Source organism: Periplaneta americana, chromosome 11 (genome assembly GCF_040183065.1).
Source record: "Periplaneta americana isolate PAMFEO1 chromosome 11, P.americana_PAMFEO1_priV1, whole genome shotgun sequence".
Taxonomy (NCBI): Eukaryota; Metazoa; Arthropoda; class Insecta; order Blattodea; family Blattidae; genus Periplaneta; species Periplaneta americana.
Window position 1 is genome coordinate 1,664,435 of NC_091127.1, and position 17,981 is coordinate 1,682,415.

The 17,981-nt window shown below is 37.0% G+C and overlaps 1 protein-coding gene across 2 annotated transcripts in view; it reads left to right on the forward strand.

The window, feature by feature from the left end:
* SerT (Serotonin transporter) overlaps positions 1 to 17,981 on the forward strand; it is a 369,951-nt gene that overhangs the window by 181,625 nt on the left and 170,345 nt on the right. For both annotated transcript variants that reach the window (XR_011334757.1, XM_069838824.1), the window contains exon 3: positions 3,958 to 4,092. Coding sequence is in view for 1 of the 2 variants with exons in the window: in XM_069838824.1 (XP_069694925.1) it covers positions 3,958 to 4,092 (135 nt within the window). In the remaining variant the exon portion in view is untranslated. The remainder of the gene's footprint in view (positions 1 to 3,957; positions 4,093 to 17,981) is intronic.

The following is a 17,981-nucleotide window of genomic DNA, read 5'->3' on the forward strand; positions in this document are numbered from 1 at the left end:
AGAAAATATGTTGAAAATAAGTTCTCATATAATCACATATCATGGCATGGATTTTAGAATCGATACGTGTACTAGGTAGGTTATGATGTAGGAGGCCATGATTAGTGAAGAATGGTATCTAATGCGTTTGATAAATAACAAATTATAATTAATTACATAATTTTAATATATATATATATTTTTTCCTTTTAAACGTGTATTTTCGTCTTTTTGAAGTTTAGTTTCAGGGATTATTTAGAAGTGTTCACGGGACTATTGTGATTAAAATAATTTCACATTTTACTTCTGTAAACTTAAGAGGAATATTACAGCATAATCAATCATGGTGTCTGTTTAGCTCAGTTAACTAACGCGTGAGTAATTTTAATAAAAAAGCCGCCCTAAATAAAGGTTCGAATAGATCGGCCTACTAATCGATTCATGAAGAATAATCATGAAAACCAAAATCCTATAAACGCAACTTCGTAGGTTCAAGTCTCTTCGCCTCCCAGAAGGTAAATTATTACAAATTAAAAAAACATTCATATTAGATATGAATACAATGCACAAATTACGACGTAGTAGATAGAGAAAAGAGAAGGAGATTGAGTGTATGTGTATTTAAGAAATGGTAATAAAGAAGTAGAGGTAGTGACATCTAGTAACTAATATATTAACTTCTTGAGTAATAGTTCAATGGAAAAGTATACGTGTGTGCCCGGGTACTAGGAAAATATTAATGAACTGTGAGATAAAGTTCAAACTGTGAGGTAAAGTCTTTATCTCACTAGTGAAATAAAGTAATGTTGAATAAAAGCCTACTTTACAAACGCAAAAGTATTTAGTAAAGGCATGTTTTTCGTTATGGTCATGGATAAATATCTAAATTATTTCAATATTATTATTATTATTATTATTATTATTATTATTATTATTATTATTATTTCTTACCAGTGTTTATTATTGTCACACTAACATTACTTATCCAACTTTCATTATTTACTTTCATGTTGTCTTATGGTCTAGATATTGGCCCTAGATACTGGACTTAGCTCTGCCAGATTAAATAAATAAATTATTATGCTTACTTACTTACTGGCTTTTAAGGAACCCGGAGGTTCATTGCCGCCGTCACATAAGCCCGCCATTGGTCCTATATAATAAATTATTATATAGGATTTAAATGTAAAAATAAATTTTCTGTGCCTTTATACGTACGTTTACGTCATTGAAGACGTCAAAAACACGTCAGACGTGCTGCGCAGGTATTGACCAAGTGGGAAAAAAAGCCACTGTTCACGTGAGCGAGAATGTTCCTGAAAATAAATGTAATGGAAATGAGACTTTACAATAATTAATAACTAGGAGAGAAAGGCGAAAATAATATCAACACTGTTACTACTGCCATATTGTGGACATGCCACTGAAAATTATAAGACTAAGATTAAAAAGTGAATTGGAACAATTGCGTAATTCATGTCAATTGCGCTAAACAACTTATCAGACATCAGCGTACGAAACAAAAGAAACAGACAGTACTGCTGAGAACAATTAGGGGAACATTTTGAACTGCATAGGCCTAAATATTTTTTCGTTGGATAAGGAAGCAGACAGAAAAATTAGTAAACACATTATTTGTGACACCATTTAACACCATATTAATAATAACAAATGAATAATGAATTTTAATGCCAACAAACAAACAACTTTATTAAAACAATTCTACTAGGTAAGCATTTAAATCTTGTCCTAACTTTTCAAACTCAGACATCCTTCATAAAGGTCTACTAACCGTGTATGGTCTCCACGACATTCGATGACAGCTCGGCACCTTTGTGGCATAGTCTTTATAAGATTATGTATTTCCTCTTGGGGGATATTCTCCCATCCTCCTTCAGAGCACCTCCAAGTTGCTGCAGATCGGTTCCTGACATTCCCATCCCACAAGTCACAAGATTTCTTATTTCAGGTAATTACTCTGAATTCAGACCATGAATCTTTAAAATTCCTATCCATAGATGAAATTTACCAGTTTTCACCATCACAGCTTCAAGAAACAATAACCTATACCACCGTTTCTCAAACTATGGTCCGCGAACCACCTGTGGTCATCGAGTTCTGTCCTTGTGGTCCTTAAAAAAAACAGAAGAAAAAATAAAATTCAAACGAATTGCGTATCACACTACAGCTCAAAATCTCAGACTTTGGAATTTACACATGGCAATCGCCTTTCAGTTTTTCTCCCAGTACTAATATTTTATGAAATTTCTTACCCTACCCGTCTACCCAGTTCCCACTCTACTCTCAGCAACAAAAGAGGGATTTAAAGCACTATGAACGTGGCGTTTCTCGCCATCTTTTCCTTGGATATCTGGTGCTGAGCCTGTAACCCAATCAGTGACCACCCTAATTCGTAACAGAGGACCAAAGTACCGAACCTTTTCATGTATTTATGGCTTTCTTAATAGTTTTTCCGACACTCAGTCTGCACATTGAAATGGGCTCGTACTGTACGTCGTACACCAATAACAGAACGTGCCAAATTGCATCTTTACTTGTTGAAAATCGTGCATGTTTCTGCATTATTTTTTATTTGTTTTTCCAGATGACGATATAAAAAATTTTAGACTCCGCCTATTTGAAAATCTGACACTTTTTACACTTGCGTGTTTCGTCTCTAAGTGCCGTTTCAATTTCGCGGGTTTCATACACTCGTTTGAAAGCACTTCGTAACAAACAACGCACCGAGGTTTTGGTTCCCTCTCATTGCCACGCCAAGCAAATCTAAGTTCCAAATAACTCTTGTCATATTTACGGAAGTATTTTTTCTTTGAATAGCTAGTAGTAGGACTATCGATATTTCCTTAATGGCACTATAATTAATATATTTCTTCACACACAGCTTCTGAACTATTATCACTGCCTAAATGAAGCGTATCATCATGTTCCTCTCTTTTCAAAGATCCGGATCAAAGTCAGTTTTCTATTATTTATAATGGGCACTAACAGAGACATGGACAACTACTAGCGTGTACCACATAAGAAGGATTTCAAACAACCGCTAACAGGCAAGCGATGACTCAACAATGCACAGAATCTGTTATAAGTTACTTGTGATTGGCTACAAGAAATATAATTACAAAAGTATTATAATTAATTAATTCTATTTTAAAATATAAGTATACTGGTATTAAAATATGCTACAAAAATGATACATTTGCTTTCGAAGGGAACAAGAGCAAGGTGGTCAGCGGAACTGTTCTGCCTTAAAAAAGTGGTCCCCACTTCAAAACAGTTTAAGAAACGCTGCTATACAATTTATTATAAATGTTCCCCTAATTGTTTTGAGCAGTGTATAAGCGCTTAAACTGTTGTTACCAATAGGAGTTAATATACAGAAACTGTACCCGAAAAATGGAAGAAATCAGCTGATTTGTCAAATACAACTGAAACATACTGAATGCATGAAGTCAACATTGCTCCAACAGTATCCTAATATCCACTAATAATTACTACGTCACTTCGGATAAGCCTTGAAGAACTTGGACATATCCAACAGCGTTGACTGGCCTGTATGAGTAACTTACTGATAGCTTCTGAACGTTAATTTCAAGGTAAATGTATAAAGAAAGAAAACCTTTGTTGATTAACATGTGATGATATTAGGTTCATGATGATAGTGTAGTTTAATAATAATAATAATAATAATAATAATAATAATAATAATAATAAAAAATATGCTGCAGCAGTAGTACAACCTGCATTTCTGTTCCCTTGTCAAAGGATACCGAGGAAGTTCGAGGATTTCTCTGGAAGTTACAAAGAAGCCAACAGAGTGGATGATGTCTACGCTTTGGCCTACTTTGAACCTGAACCCGAAATCCAATTCTTACCGTAATATGAGCACACAATCGTGTAAAATCTTTTCGCGTTGAAAGATATTCACTGCAACATAAAGTGAACCGTTGTGCCTTGCAGGAGCCTTCCTGATCCCCTACTGCATCATGCTGGTGTTCGGCGGGTTGCCGCTCTTCTACATGGAGTTGGCGCTGGGGCAGTTCCATCGCTGCGGATGCCTCACCATCTGGAAGCGAATCTGTCCAGCGCTGAAAGGTGAGTTCAGAGAAGAGAATGCAGTTTATATCATGTTGGCTTCGTGGATTGCTCCAAAGAGGAGATTCAGAGATCAAGAGAATTTTCCCGTCAGTTACTTGGGTTGGATAAAAAGTAATGGCAACAGTTCGATATTTCTGACATGGCTTTATTCACAGGGGTACAACATTTACGTACCTTCTATATAGTCGCCCCCCCTTATTTATTACCTTTTGCCAAATGTTTGGAAGGCGTCGTACACCATCAGCGCAGCCATCTTTGTTGATGTTCCGTATTGACCGCCCTAAAGCACGGATAAGTTCATCTCTGGTATTGTACCGGGTCCCTCGCAGTGGTTCTTTCACTTTGGTGAAAAGATCGTAATCGCATGGATCATATCGGGTGAGTACGGAGGATGTTCCAGAACCTCCCATTGCCAGCGGCGCAAGAGGTCCTTGACAGCAACAGCGGTGTGACTCCTTGCATTATCATGAAGAATGAAGGGGTTCTGTACCACCAAGTGTCGTCGTTTTCTCGTGAGGGCTGGACGAAGGTGGTGCTGCAGGAACCTGCAGTAGTAGTCCGCGTTTGCCGTCTGCCTTGGAGGTACAGCGTGGTGCAGTATTACCCCATCAATGTCATACGCCACAATGAACATCACCTTCACAGCACTTCCAACAAGGCCTTCCCGGAACGCTTTAACCCATCGTGCCACCGTGCGAAATGGCAACGCTGCATCGCCAAATGCTTCACGCAGTCCCTGAAAACATTCCTGTGCACTACGACCTCGTGCCACTTCAATTTTAATCCAGGGACGTTGCTCTAGTTTTGTAAACATGATCTTAGGGCGCTCGCACTATCCCTATGAAAGTGAACGTTCTACACACTGCAGTAGATTGACAGAGTACTGTCGCCGCTGGCTGCACTAACTCATCTAACAGTCCTTGTTCATGTCCACACAGCTGGCAGCTCTCGAACGCACCATCGTCACGTGACAGCAGTATTGCCATTACTTTTTATCCAACCTATGTATTTGAACCAAGGGACATGATGGTGCTCAGAACAATGGGAGGGCACATGCTGAACTGACCTCAGAAGAAACTTTTAGGGACCAAAAATGCAAGCCCTGTCTCTCTGATGATTTAAATAATGTCATTTGATCATATTTGTGCAATATTACCAAATGTAGGTGAGCAATATCAAGTTTTGACAAGGAGAGACTTCTGTATCAGCACTCTCACCAGAGACAGCCTATCATGTCTACATTTGTCACTTAAAAGTTTACGGCTGACTGTATAAATTGTAACGGGTCACTGTACTTTCTGGAAGACCCCATAAAGATGGTTGATAATCCTGACTTTAGAGTTAGAAAGCGGAACAACAGAACATGCACTGTTTTATTGTCCTGTTCCCGTAAACTGTAAAGGGAGGGTCTGAGACGGAAAAGTTTTGACCTGATATATCCATCATCAGCATTCTCAAGGTCATTCAGCGTTTTGGGTAGGTTGCTTAATGTTCGGATCACCACACAGCTTTAAGGAGTTAGCAAATAGGCTCATGAGGGTGGCTGCAATGGAGTTTACGTTTGTCTGAGCCTCCATCCTTTGCAATCCAATCCCGTAGAAGGTTAGGTTCCCAAAAACTGCGTGCGGTGGTAAAGCTTCATAAGTAAATAAATACATTACATGCTTCAGTTCAGACGATGGCAATTCCAGCAAAAGTGTAATGGACACGGGGATCGTTCATCGACAAGGAAATAAAATATTTATATTTGCGTTATACCGGGTGTTCAGTTCAAAGTGTGTCATGGCTCGCTGTATGCCGTCATGTGGCTAGCCGATGAGCCTAGAGAATTCAATCTTCCTACACTTCCGCAGAAGTGTATAACCTATGAGGCAGAGAAGTTGCCTAGCAAGTACGGCGTTCATTCTGAATAGTACTTACCGATACGTACGGTAACGCCGGTAGTGGCAGGAATGTGAACTGTTTGGAAATACGTACTGTCGGGATATGGGGAGAGGGTTAAGACGATTACTTACGTATTTGTTGACATTAACTTCGACGGTCAACATGGACACGGAGCATTTGATTTGTGTTGTGGAATGTTACCGTACGCAACCGATGATAACAAATACCCTGCGTACGACTTGCCGGCGCAAAACACAGTTCGAAAGAGGTTATGGTAGCACACAGACCGTACAGACCGCCGTCTGTTGCTACGACGTTCAAGTTATACCGTACACGTTCTCAAGTTCAGATTGAAGAAGCCTTAAATAATAGGCAACTTCTCTAACATATAAGCTGAAACTCTCTTCAAATCGGTGACCCAACAACAGTGACGTCATGACACACTTTGAAATGAACACCCAGTAGTGTCCAGTAGAGAATTCCTTCTTTCGTATTTGTTCAACGTTTTCTGAAGCTTTGGCCTTATGCTGTGTTATCTAAGCGACCAGGAATATCTGCTGCTTGTGAAATCCTAGCGTCAGAATGAAAATAAGTATCTTCAGCAGGTAAAAGTGTCAGGGAATAATATGTCTTGATGATTGACGATAACATTAATAATAATAATAATAATATTTCTGCTATTGTAATTATAAAATAATTATTATTTTAACAAAAATTGCATTAGAATTTTAATATTTTGAGCACATACACAAAAAATTGCAAAGATTTGCAAGCAGAAACAGATTTCCGATATTTTGTCTGTAATTGAGTAATAAAAATTATTTCAAATAAAAATCTTATAATAATACTCTTTAGGACAGGATAGGACTATACCCTGTGCAGTAATTTTGCAGGCATACATTTTAGAAGTTAAATAATATAAATAATATACATTTATGCAATCCTAACATTAAAACACATTTGTTATGACGCTATAAATCATGTACAATTGGCCTAATTCTGGAACTGGTGCCTGAAAATGTTACCTAGCAACTAGTATTCCATGACGTTATCACCGCCTTCACAACACAATTTTATACAACGTACCTGCAAGAAAAGGCTTCAAAACAACAACAAAATAACATTATCTTAAAAACTGTTGCTTAGCAACCATGAAATATATTACGTCATATCCAGTCTATTCGTGTCTCTGCTAGGTCGTAATATTACATTTTGTACATTTATAATGTTTATTTTTTTACATATTTTAATGCTAGAATAGCATAAAACGTTGTATGTAACACGGTGTAATCTTTATTATGAACACTAGTGAAAATTAGCGTGTGAGTGCTAAACATTCACTCGTTCAATAATCACCAAAATGATACACTAGTCACAAAAATTACTATTAAATAAGTTGATACCAACCTAGTGAGGTTAATTCCGCAGCGTCGGATGGTCGCTCTATTGTTCTACTCCAAGAAAGGAGGTCAGTAAAGTCGGCTCTTGGTTTAGTTTTTATTTTAAATTCATTTTTAGATATTATAGAGCTGTGCTTCCGTTCAAGTGTGTGGTTTTATAATCAGCATTTAAAAATTGTAAAGCTGAGAATTTTTCAGTGATGTAGGTTGAGACTGTGACCCGTACTTAGGAGTAATATAACGGGGTTTATTTCTGTTTTAACAAAAGTGCATGCTAAAGAAATTAAATTAAAATTGTGTGCAATAGCTATAATAAGTGTTAAATTGCAGCCACGTAATTCGCGGTACCATTCATAGTCCGCGCTGCGAGCTGTATTTAATGTATTGGCCAGGTTAGGTAGTGGACATTCCTGGAACTTTGGCTCGACATATTGTCCGCTGGAAAACTGTTGTCTATAACCTGGTATCAGGTAACTTTTAAGAGTAATTCGAATAATTATGTCGTAATAATGTGGTTTATTATTAGTAGGGCTAGGATTTTGATAAAATTGCATCTTTTTTCTAGTAAGCCAGAAACATAGCTGCTTTAGTATTTATATGTTATGTGATAAACTGAGTGTTTTAAGACACATTTGTTAGGGCATTTTTTTGCAATTTTTGCCTGTTTCAACTCATAATAATATGAATTGAAATACTATTATAGTCACAATCATGCCATGGTATGAAAGAAAAATTTCACAACCTCGAGCAGGAATCGAACCTGCGACTTCCTATTCTCCGGTCAGGCGCTCTACCACTGAACTATCGAGTTCGTCTCGCGCCAAAGGCTTGGAATAATCCTTTCATACTGGCGACTCTGTTCATACCATGGCATGATTGTGACTATAATAGTATTTCAATTCATTAATATGTCACATCAACGGACGTGTATACGTCACCAAACATCGTAAGATGGAGATTACATTAATAATAATAATAATAATAATAATAATAATAATAATAATAATGATGATTTATTTAACCTGGCAGAGTTAAGGCCATACGGCCTTCTCTAACACTCAACCAGGAGTAAAAACGTTACAAAAACACTACAAATTTATAAAGTACACTACAATTTTACACACAAAACTGAATAAGATGATAATAATAAAATGTAAACAAAATTAATTAGAAATCAGACATAATATATAACATACAGAAAGAAAGAAAAAAGCATAATAAAATGTGAACAGCAGGTCAAAATAAATGAGACATACAAAGTATAAAAAAATAAGACAATTATTGATAATAATAATAATAATAATAATAATGATAATGATAATAATAATAATAATAATAATAATGATAATAATGATAAAAATAGGAATAGTAATAATAATAATAATAATAATAATAATAATAGTAATAATAAAATAGTGCAGTACAAAGCATACAATGAATACAATATTTTTAAGTACACACAGTAAGGAAAATTATGATTATATATAGCTCAACTTATCACATTATAGATATACCATTATCGGAAAATATGAAAACAAAAATATAAAATAAGTTAAATATCACTAGAACATTAAAAAATGTGAATACGTGGAAACATGCAATACAACACTGGTCATAACAGTAAGTTAGTTTGGCAACTCGTCATAAGATAATTTTCTAACTTGCATTTGAAAGATTTCAATGTTCGGCAGCCCTTGACTTCAGGCGGCAGAGAGTTCCAGTGACGTGAGGTAGCAACAGTGAAAGATGAGGAATACAGAGATGATGTGTGAAGTGAAATTTCTAGCGTGTTATCGCGTTGTGATCGAGTATTAATATTATGATAGCGAGAAAGAGTATGAAAACGAGCGAATAAATAATAGGGGGATGAAGTGTGCATAATTCGATATAAGAGAGAAAGTGAGTGCATAAGAGCATCTTTTGTTTTATTCGGACTTTTTTTATGCATTTTCATTTAAATTTGGCCATAAATCCCCATTGTTAATATAAAATAATATGTATTTCCTTTGATATTTGTCTACATATTTTGTCCATTAACACCCATTATTTTTTTACTTGGTTATTTAACGACGCTGTATCAACTACGAGGTTATTTAGCGTCGATGGAATTGGTGATAGCGATATGATATTTGGCGAGATGAGGCCGAGGATTCGCCATAGATTACCTGACATTTGCCTTACGGTTGGGAAAAACCTCGGAAAAAACCCACCAAGTAATCAGCCCAAGCGGGAGTCGAACCCGCGACCGAGTGAAACTCCGGATCGGCAGGCAAGCGCCTTAACCGACCAAGCTACGCCGGTGGCTAATACCCATTGTTTTGTATAATATTTTAATCGTTTTTCTACACAAATATTGCCCTTTTAACGCAGTACAGTCCAACCACCCCTTCAATATAGACTCCTCTATATCTGCTAATTCAGGGTAAGAGTGGCCTTGTGGTGAGCTACATGGAAATTACATCAGGTGAAATAATTAATTAAAGTGTACCACTCAGAAAAAATTATGTAAAATTAAATAAACTTAAAAGTTGGTACTACTCCTAGAATTTAATTTAATTACCAGTCTAAATATATATTAAGTAGTACAAAACCTCTTTGTGCGAGATCGTGCGTATTTGCTTGTTTTCCGCACAGAACCACATTCAGTATTCCCAACATAACACACATAACAATTTCCCTCTTCTTACCGCTTAAGCGCGACATTCATTTTACTGCTTTAGGCTTTTAACATATTATTTTTAGAGACGTTTAACATAGTAATAATTATAAATTGGAAACTTACCACTGCAATTTCACCTAAATTGCACGTTAATTATTGTTTTTAAATATTTGCAAAAATTAAGTAAACTCTACAACTTCACTAAAGTTACTGCATTCGTGATGCAAGTAACATTAAGGAAGCCGTGAAAAAATAAACAAGATTCCAGACTCATCATAGACTGGGGGGAAAAAAAAAGACAGACGTATATCACGGCCTGCTGGAGTATAGTAAACACAGAAAATATTTTAAAGCGACAATGTTGAAGATAGATATTTTTGTTTTGCAAATTTTCCGTCATTGAACAGAAACCAAGATGGAGATTTCATTGCAACTAATTAGAAATTCCTCTTTCAGATATGTAATAAACGATCTTCGCACAAAATAATGTACGATACACGAGCGGTATGTTTTCTTTCAATTCTCGGAAATTAAAAAAGCTCAACTACGTTTCACTTTTTCAAACTTTTCCTCGAACATGAAAACTTCAACATACCGCTCTTGTAACGCATATTACTATTTCCTACTAAGCCAATTATGTAAGAACAATTTTAAGGGCATTTTTGAAAGATTTTAGGTCATAAGTGTATTGTTTTTAGGACATTTTTTCATGATTTATAAGGTCATTAAAATCCTAGCCCTAATTATTAGGGCTAGGTTTATGATTAGTCCACCCTTTTAAATCTCATGGATATATAACTAAATGCAGCCAGCGAGAGCGTGCAAATATACCCGGTCATGAAGGCCAGCCCAGCAGGTGTTCCAAATGCCCCAGACGGGGCGACCTTTGTCTTCACCATTGGTTACTAATAAGGCACCTTCGTGAGCAGCACGTGAAGGAAATGGGTAAAGCTGTGCTTTGCTTTCCGAGAGCTGATTTTCTGTTGGCCATAACTTCGGCTGACCGCATGTAGTGCAGCTGTTTGTTTTCGTTATGATTTAATTAAATAATTGCAAGGGGTGATAATTATAACATTAAACAAACTCATTCCTCTGTTTTCAAGATATAGTATAACAGACTATAAATCCAGCACATCCAGGTTCGAATATATGCAGGAAATAGAAGATTTGTGTCGACCTGGTTGGCGAGTTGGTATAGCGCTGGCCTTCTATGCCCGAGGTTGCGGGTTCGATCCCGGGCCAGGTCGATGGCATTTAAGTGTGCTTAAATGCGACAGGCTCATGTCAGTAGATTTACTGGCATGTAAATGAACTCCTGCGGGACAAAATTCCGGCACATTCGGCGACGCTGATATAACCTCTGCAGTTGGGAGCGTCGTTAAATAAAACATAACATTTAACATTAGAAGATTTGCCTCTTTGTCACAGGGACTCCGTAAGTTTCCCTTTCCTTGCTCAAACAGTACTACGTCCTACTAGATCGTACACCTTATAACGAGTATCTGAATAGAGTTTTATTGAATACTTGTCACTCACTTTTGGGTTTAGTAACAGCAAACTCTTCAGTTATTATAACTGCTTGTTTTGGGAGCTTTATCCTGATAGTATTGTGTATTTAACTGAACATTATTGTGCAACTTAACCGCGTTCTATTGGATATTTTCTCTGGCTAGTTTACCGTATTTTAAAGTATATTATTTATACATCTTGATTACACAACTTTTAACACTGTATCACTTCGGAATATGTATAGAACAAATAACACTCTACAAAAACATCTCAATACACAAACAACACAAACAAACAAATACAACCACACAGGCGTATACAAACTCAAATGTAACACCTGCAACAACTTCTACATAGGACAGACAGGCAGATCGTTTCAAACACGTTACAAAGAACACATCACAGCCATAACAAAATTACAAAACACCTCCACATATGCAGAACACATCACAAATGCCAACCACACCCACAGAGACATCAACACACATATGGAAATACTGCACATCCAACCAAAAAGCCAGAAACTCAACACACTAGAACAATATGAAATATACAGACACACGAAAACACACCCCAACGAAATTCTCAACACACAACTCAACTTCAAAACACACACACTCTTTAACTCTACACTGTACCACAGGAACACACCCTCACAGGAAAAAGAACAAGTGGCGCCAAGACCAACAACGACCATTTCTGAAGATGACCCATAAATAGGTCGAAATATGTTAACGAGGTATGTTGAAATTTAACACAGGAAAGTCTTACCATACATATTCCGAAAAAATATATTATTTGGTATAGATTTTCAGGTTACTTCTAACATTTCCACTACACATTTTGAGGTACTGTAACTTTGTGGTTTTAGATATTTGCCCCAACAATCTTGCGAGTATTTTAACCGTTTATTAACAGTCCTCTATCGATTCTTTTAACAGTTTGCTAAAGGGGATTTTAACCACATTATTTTAGGTATCTTAACTACTCGTATGTTATATAGACCAGTGTTGTCACCCCGTTTGCAAGAAATTATCGTGCAGACATTTAAAAATTATCTTTTTTGGACAGAATTATCGTACAGTACTACGTTTCCTCTGTCTAGAGAATTAAGATCTTGTAACTTACTGTATCCGATAATCCGTGGCGCTACAGCCCACGAAGGGTCAAGATCGACCAGCCGGCTGCTGGCCACATGCCGAAGGGACGATCATCCAACCAGAATGGAGGTATCGTGTGGTTAGCACGATGAACCCCCCAGCCGTTATAGCTGGTTTGCGTAACCGGATTTCGCTACCTATCGCAGCTCCCCACGTGTTTACTGCACATGCGCAATGCGTTGTATGTGGAACTTGGTAAAATTAGGCGGCCCAAATTTTGTTTCTGGGTCTGTATCTTATACGTTTAGATATAAAGAAATGACATCCAGTCAAAGAGTCCTAAACCTGTTTAAAAGTAAAAAAGGTCTGTGACCAAGATACAAGCAACAACGGATGTCCTGTCGGGATCGTGAAGGCGCAGTAATGATGCTGAAGCTGGTGAACTTCAGCACTTCGCGAGGAGAGCGAGTCAAATGTTCGTCCAAGTGTACAAAATTTTCATACATGGGAACGGATTTTTTTATCGTCTGTCGTTGTACCCTTAGCCGTGAGCTGTAATGATTGATAGACGCAGCGCACGGCAGGCTAAATATACACGGCATGCGATATGCGGCACTCTTAGGTCAGTTCCTCCTGTTTTTGACCTGCACTAATTCGAAACACATATTATGCAGTTAAACGATTCTCAAAATCTCTGATCTCGAGGCTAAATAAAGGCGCTCAATATTTTGAAGGCTACACTGCAGGGCTTGGGCCACACAGACGCAAGGCTGCGTTTCTCATCCTGTGGACCGCGGACCACAAGTGGCAGCGCCGATGCGATTTCACTCTGTCACCGTGCACACGATGTTTACAACGTTACATCGGTCATTTTCGTATTAATAAAATCCATCCTTCAAAGTTGTTACTTTATTTAGAATCCTAGCTGTGCTATTAGCTGGCATCATTTTTAATTTGTTAAGACATTCGGAAGGGCAAACTTAAACTGGAGAACTGTCATTCCTTGTACCCACATTATTGATATTGTTACTTACTTACTTACTGGCTTTTAAGGAACCCGGAGGTTCATTGCCGCCCTCACATAAGCCCGCCATTGGTCCCTATCCAGAGCAAGAAAAATCCAGTCTCTATCATCATATCCTACCTCCCTCAAATCCAGTTTAATATTATCTTCCCATCTACGTCTCGGTCTCCCTAAAGGTCTTTTTCCCTCCGGCCTCCCAACTAACACTCTATATGCATTTCTGGATTCGCCCATGCGTGCTACATGCCCTGCCCATCTCTAACGTCTGGATTTAATGGTCCTAATTATGTCAGATGAAGAATACAATGCGTGCAGTTCTGTGTTGTGTAACTTTCTCCATTCTCCTGTAGCTTCATCCCTCTTAGCTCCAAATATTTTTCTAAGCACCTTATTCTCAAATACCCTTAACCTATGTTCCTTTCTCAAAGTGAGAGTCCAAGTTTCACAACCATAAAGAACAACCGGTAATATAACTGTTTTATAAATTCTAACTTGCAGATTTTTTGATAGCAGACTGGATGATAAAAGCTTCTCAACCGAATAATAAGAGGCATTTCCCATATTTATTCTGTGTTTAATTTCCTCCCTTGTATCATTTATATTTGTTACTGTTGCTACCAGGTATTTCAATTTTTCCAGCTCTTCGAAGGATAAATTTCCAATTTTTATATTTCCATCTCGTACAATATTCTCGTCACGAGACATAATCATATGCTTTGTCTTTTCGGGATTTACTTCCAAACCTACCTCTTTACTTGCTTCAAGTAAAATTCCCGTATTTTCCCTAATCGTTTGTGGATTTTCTCCTAACATATTCACGTCATCCGCATAGACAAGCAGCTGATGTAACCCGTTCAATTCCAAACCCTCTCTGTTATCCTGGACTTTCCTAATGGCATACTCTAGACTTCTAGAGCAAAGTTAAAAAGTAAAGGTGATAGTGCATCTCCCTGCTTTAGCCCACAGTGAATTGGAAACGCATCTGACAGAAACTGACCTATATGGACTCTGTTGTACGTTTCACTGAGACACATTTTATTTAATCGAACTAGTTTCTTGGGAATACCAAATTCAATAAGACTATCATATAAAAAAATTCTCTCTTAACCGAATCATATGCTTTTTTTATATAAGCATCATAATATATTGCTCTCTTAAATTGACTGAGCATATTGGGAATTAGATCAATGGCTGTCTCAAAACATGCTTTCACATAGAACAATTTTTTTTCTCGATAAGGCAGCAAAAACAGCAAACTTGTATTAAACTCTTTTGTTTGGAATATCGCAAAGTATAATCCCTTGAAACTAATGACGTTACTTACTGTACACATATCAAAGAGAAAGCGAAATTCAAGACACCTGAAGAAAGCTAGCACACGGTTTTATCCCCGTTGTGATGTAAACTGTGCCGTGACAAGACATTCGTCTTAAATTCTTTAATTTAGATTTACGTTTAGTTATGGCCACCCGGATGGAGCCGATCGATGCGCACAGTTTTAAGTGGAGGGGAGTTCAGAAACCACACATGGGAGTGCAGTCGACGAATTGAAGCGCGCTTGTTTGTTGGCAGCCCCCACGTCGAGTGACGTGCATTCGACAACAGACGTCTATGCTGCGTCCGTCGCGACGACCGGTAGCATTGTGTGTGCCTTCCTTCGTCGTGGTGAGACGCTAATTGCAAAGACTGTACATTCGAAGGAAGATGTTTATAGGCTGTACATCCAATGATATTAGAGATGAACAAAACTAACTACCGCTCTCGCTCGCTGTGTTCGTTGCATTTGTCTTTCGACTCTCGTCTCGTATCTCTAAGGGTACGTACACGTTGGAGCGACGATACACGATAAAAAAGAAGCAGCGATGCTATATCAGGGAGAATTGAAGCATGCATTGTTATTGAGGTGTGCATATTGGAGTAACGATAAAAGCGAAGATACACGATAAAAGCGAAGAAAAAGCAAAGTTCCATTTTCTTCGCTCTTGTCGTTCATATGATCTCTGATTAAGATAATATTAATCCGTACAATTACCGCTGGTTATCAATATATCCGAATATTAATCGATGTATTATTATTTCGGCATATTAAATTAATTATTGTAGATATTAACAAATTGGTCAGTTGTGTATTTATTCGTCCTATGTTATGTGATCACAAGAACCAATCACAACACAACGAATTTATACTATCTTTGGGATGAGAAACGGGTTTAATTTTGTACGTATTTAAGTTATATTAACCTTGAACTTGGCAGCTGATACTTTCTATATATCTTCTCTCATTAAGTTGATGCATAGAATATCTTCTACTGATAAATCAAGATGTTCGCTTCCCGCGTCCTCGTTGCTCCGATATGAACACTTGATTCTTTGATAATACCAAAGCGTCGCTAGATCATTTCTCTTATCGTTTATCGTTGCTCCAACGTGTACCTACCCTTATGCGCTTCGAGTCTCGCTCATCATTCTCGAAATAGCATTTGGTCGGCGTGGAAAGATTCTGTAACTTTGAATAACATACATCATTGAAATAAATAACATTATAAATGTTTAATTGATACAAAAAGATGAAACAAAGCAGTATCATATCAAAATGTTCTGGTTCTATTATCAGATATTACCTATGGTTATACAGGGACATCATTTTATTTTTACTAACATTTCTAATATTAACCTGGCTATACCTTTGGTTCAACGATTAAGAACCGGAAACAACATTTGCTACCCCCTTCCACGACTGGAGTTCGATGATACTGGCGTAATATATAAACAAATCACTTTACTAGGTGTAGGAGGGAAGAAAAGTAGTTCATCCATTTACTTAAACTAGGAAATATCGCGATTTTGAGTTTGATAATTTTCATTAGGTTTTTGTTTAATCAAAATACAGTACAGTATTAACAATGAGAGTTTTTACTCACGAACTGAGCTGTCCATGCGAACGTATTCATTATGCAGTGTATATTATACTGTCTACAGCACATTAGCGTACAATATAGAGAACAAAGTTAAATTGAAAAATAATCATAATATGGATATTTAAACACATTTTTTAAAATGGTGGCAGTTCATTTCGATACAGGCTTCAGTTCTTTTGTGCATATTATCGCACTAGACTATTGTACGTAATTCCAATTACCAGGTTTGTACTTCGTATCAGTAACTCATGTTGAAATAATTCTGTACTTACCTTATAAAAGAGACCTTACATACTGTAAATTAAATCTTCACTTCTGCCCGATCCGAAAAGATAAAATTACTCAGACATGCTATCTACTGTCCGTCCAAGTGGTTACGTCGCAGCGTCGTAGAAAGGGAGGAAATCACGTGACAGTTAATTACTTAACGAGGCCCTTTTATATAAATTATTTTAAACAATTGTATGTGTATAATATTCCGTAGACGTCCAATTCTTAACAGAAATTAATGTTCTCAGAAAAGAGCTAAGACAGCCCAGCCACTAGCATTTACAGAGAGGCGAATAGAAGCAGGTGGGGGAAACCGGGATGTGACGTAGGCAAATGGAAAATGACGCAATATTGAAAGCTCTTTCTTCACTGGAAAACGTGAACATATTTTTGGAACGTACTGTTTACTATGACCGTAAGGCTACTATGACTGTATATGCGGTCTTGGATCTGTATGAAGGACGGTTGAACTTCATTAGTAGAAGGGGTGGGAGTGAAATACATTAAAAAAACTCAGGTACAATAAAAATTGAAGTAAAAATAAAATGATGTTCCTGTATGTAAATAGAAAAAAATTCTCAAATAGATTTGCATTTCTAAGAAACGTAAAACATAACGTTAAATAAAGCGTTAACATGTTTTACTTGAGATTATACACTTGATCTCAAACTTACGAAAAAAAGTCCCTAGCCTTTTAATAAGTGCCTAATTATAAAATAAAGATTGGGGAAGGATTATTATACACTGAAATTAATATTTGAGGAGAAAAATTCGCTCCGGCGCCTGGGATCGACAAATTAATAAATCTGTAATATACACTGAAAGGTAGACATGATGTTTGAAATAGGCTACTTGATTGTTTATACATATATAACTGTTGCCAAAAGAGATAAAAGTTCAGTAATGTTATTAATTGGGTTTTCTTATAATAGGTGCTGGAACTCGACAATCCTCTGTAATAGACATTTCATATCTTTCGAAAGGATTTCTAGACAGACGATAGATTTCGTCTCTGTCGATAGATTTGAACCCTAGGCACAATTTCGTCACTTTCCAGGCTTGTGTCTTTTTGAGATAACTTTTTTAAACGATTTTGAAGAAGCCTATAGCCTATGTCATTCA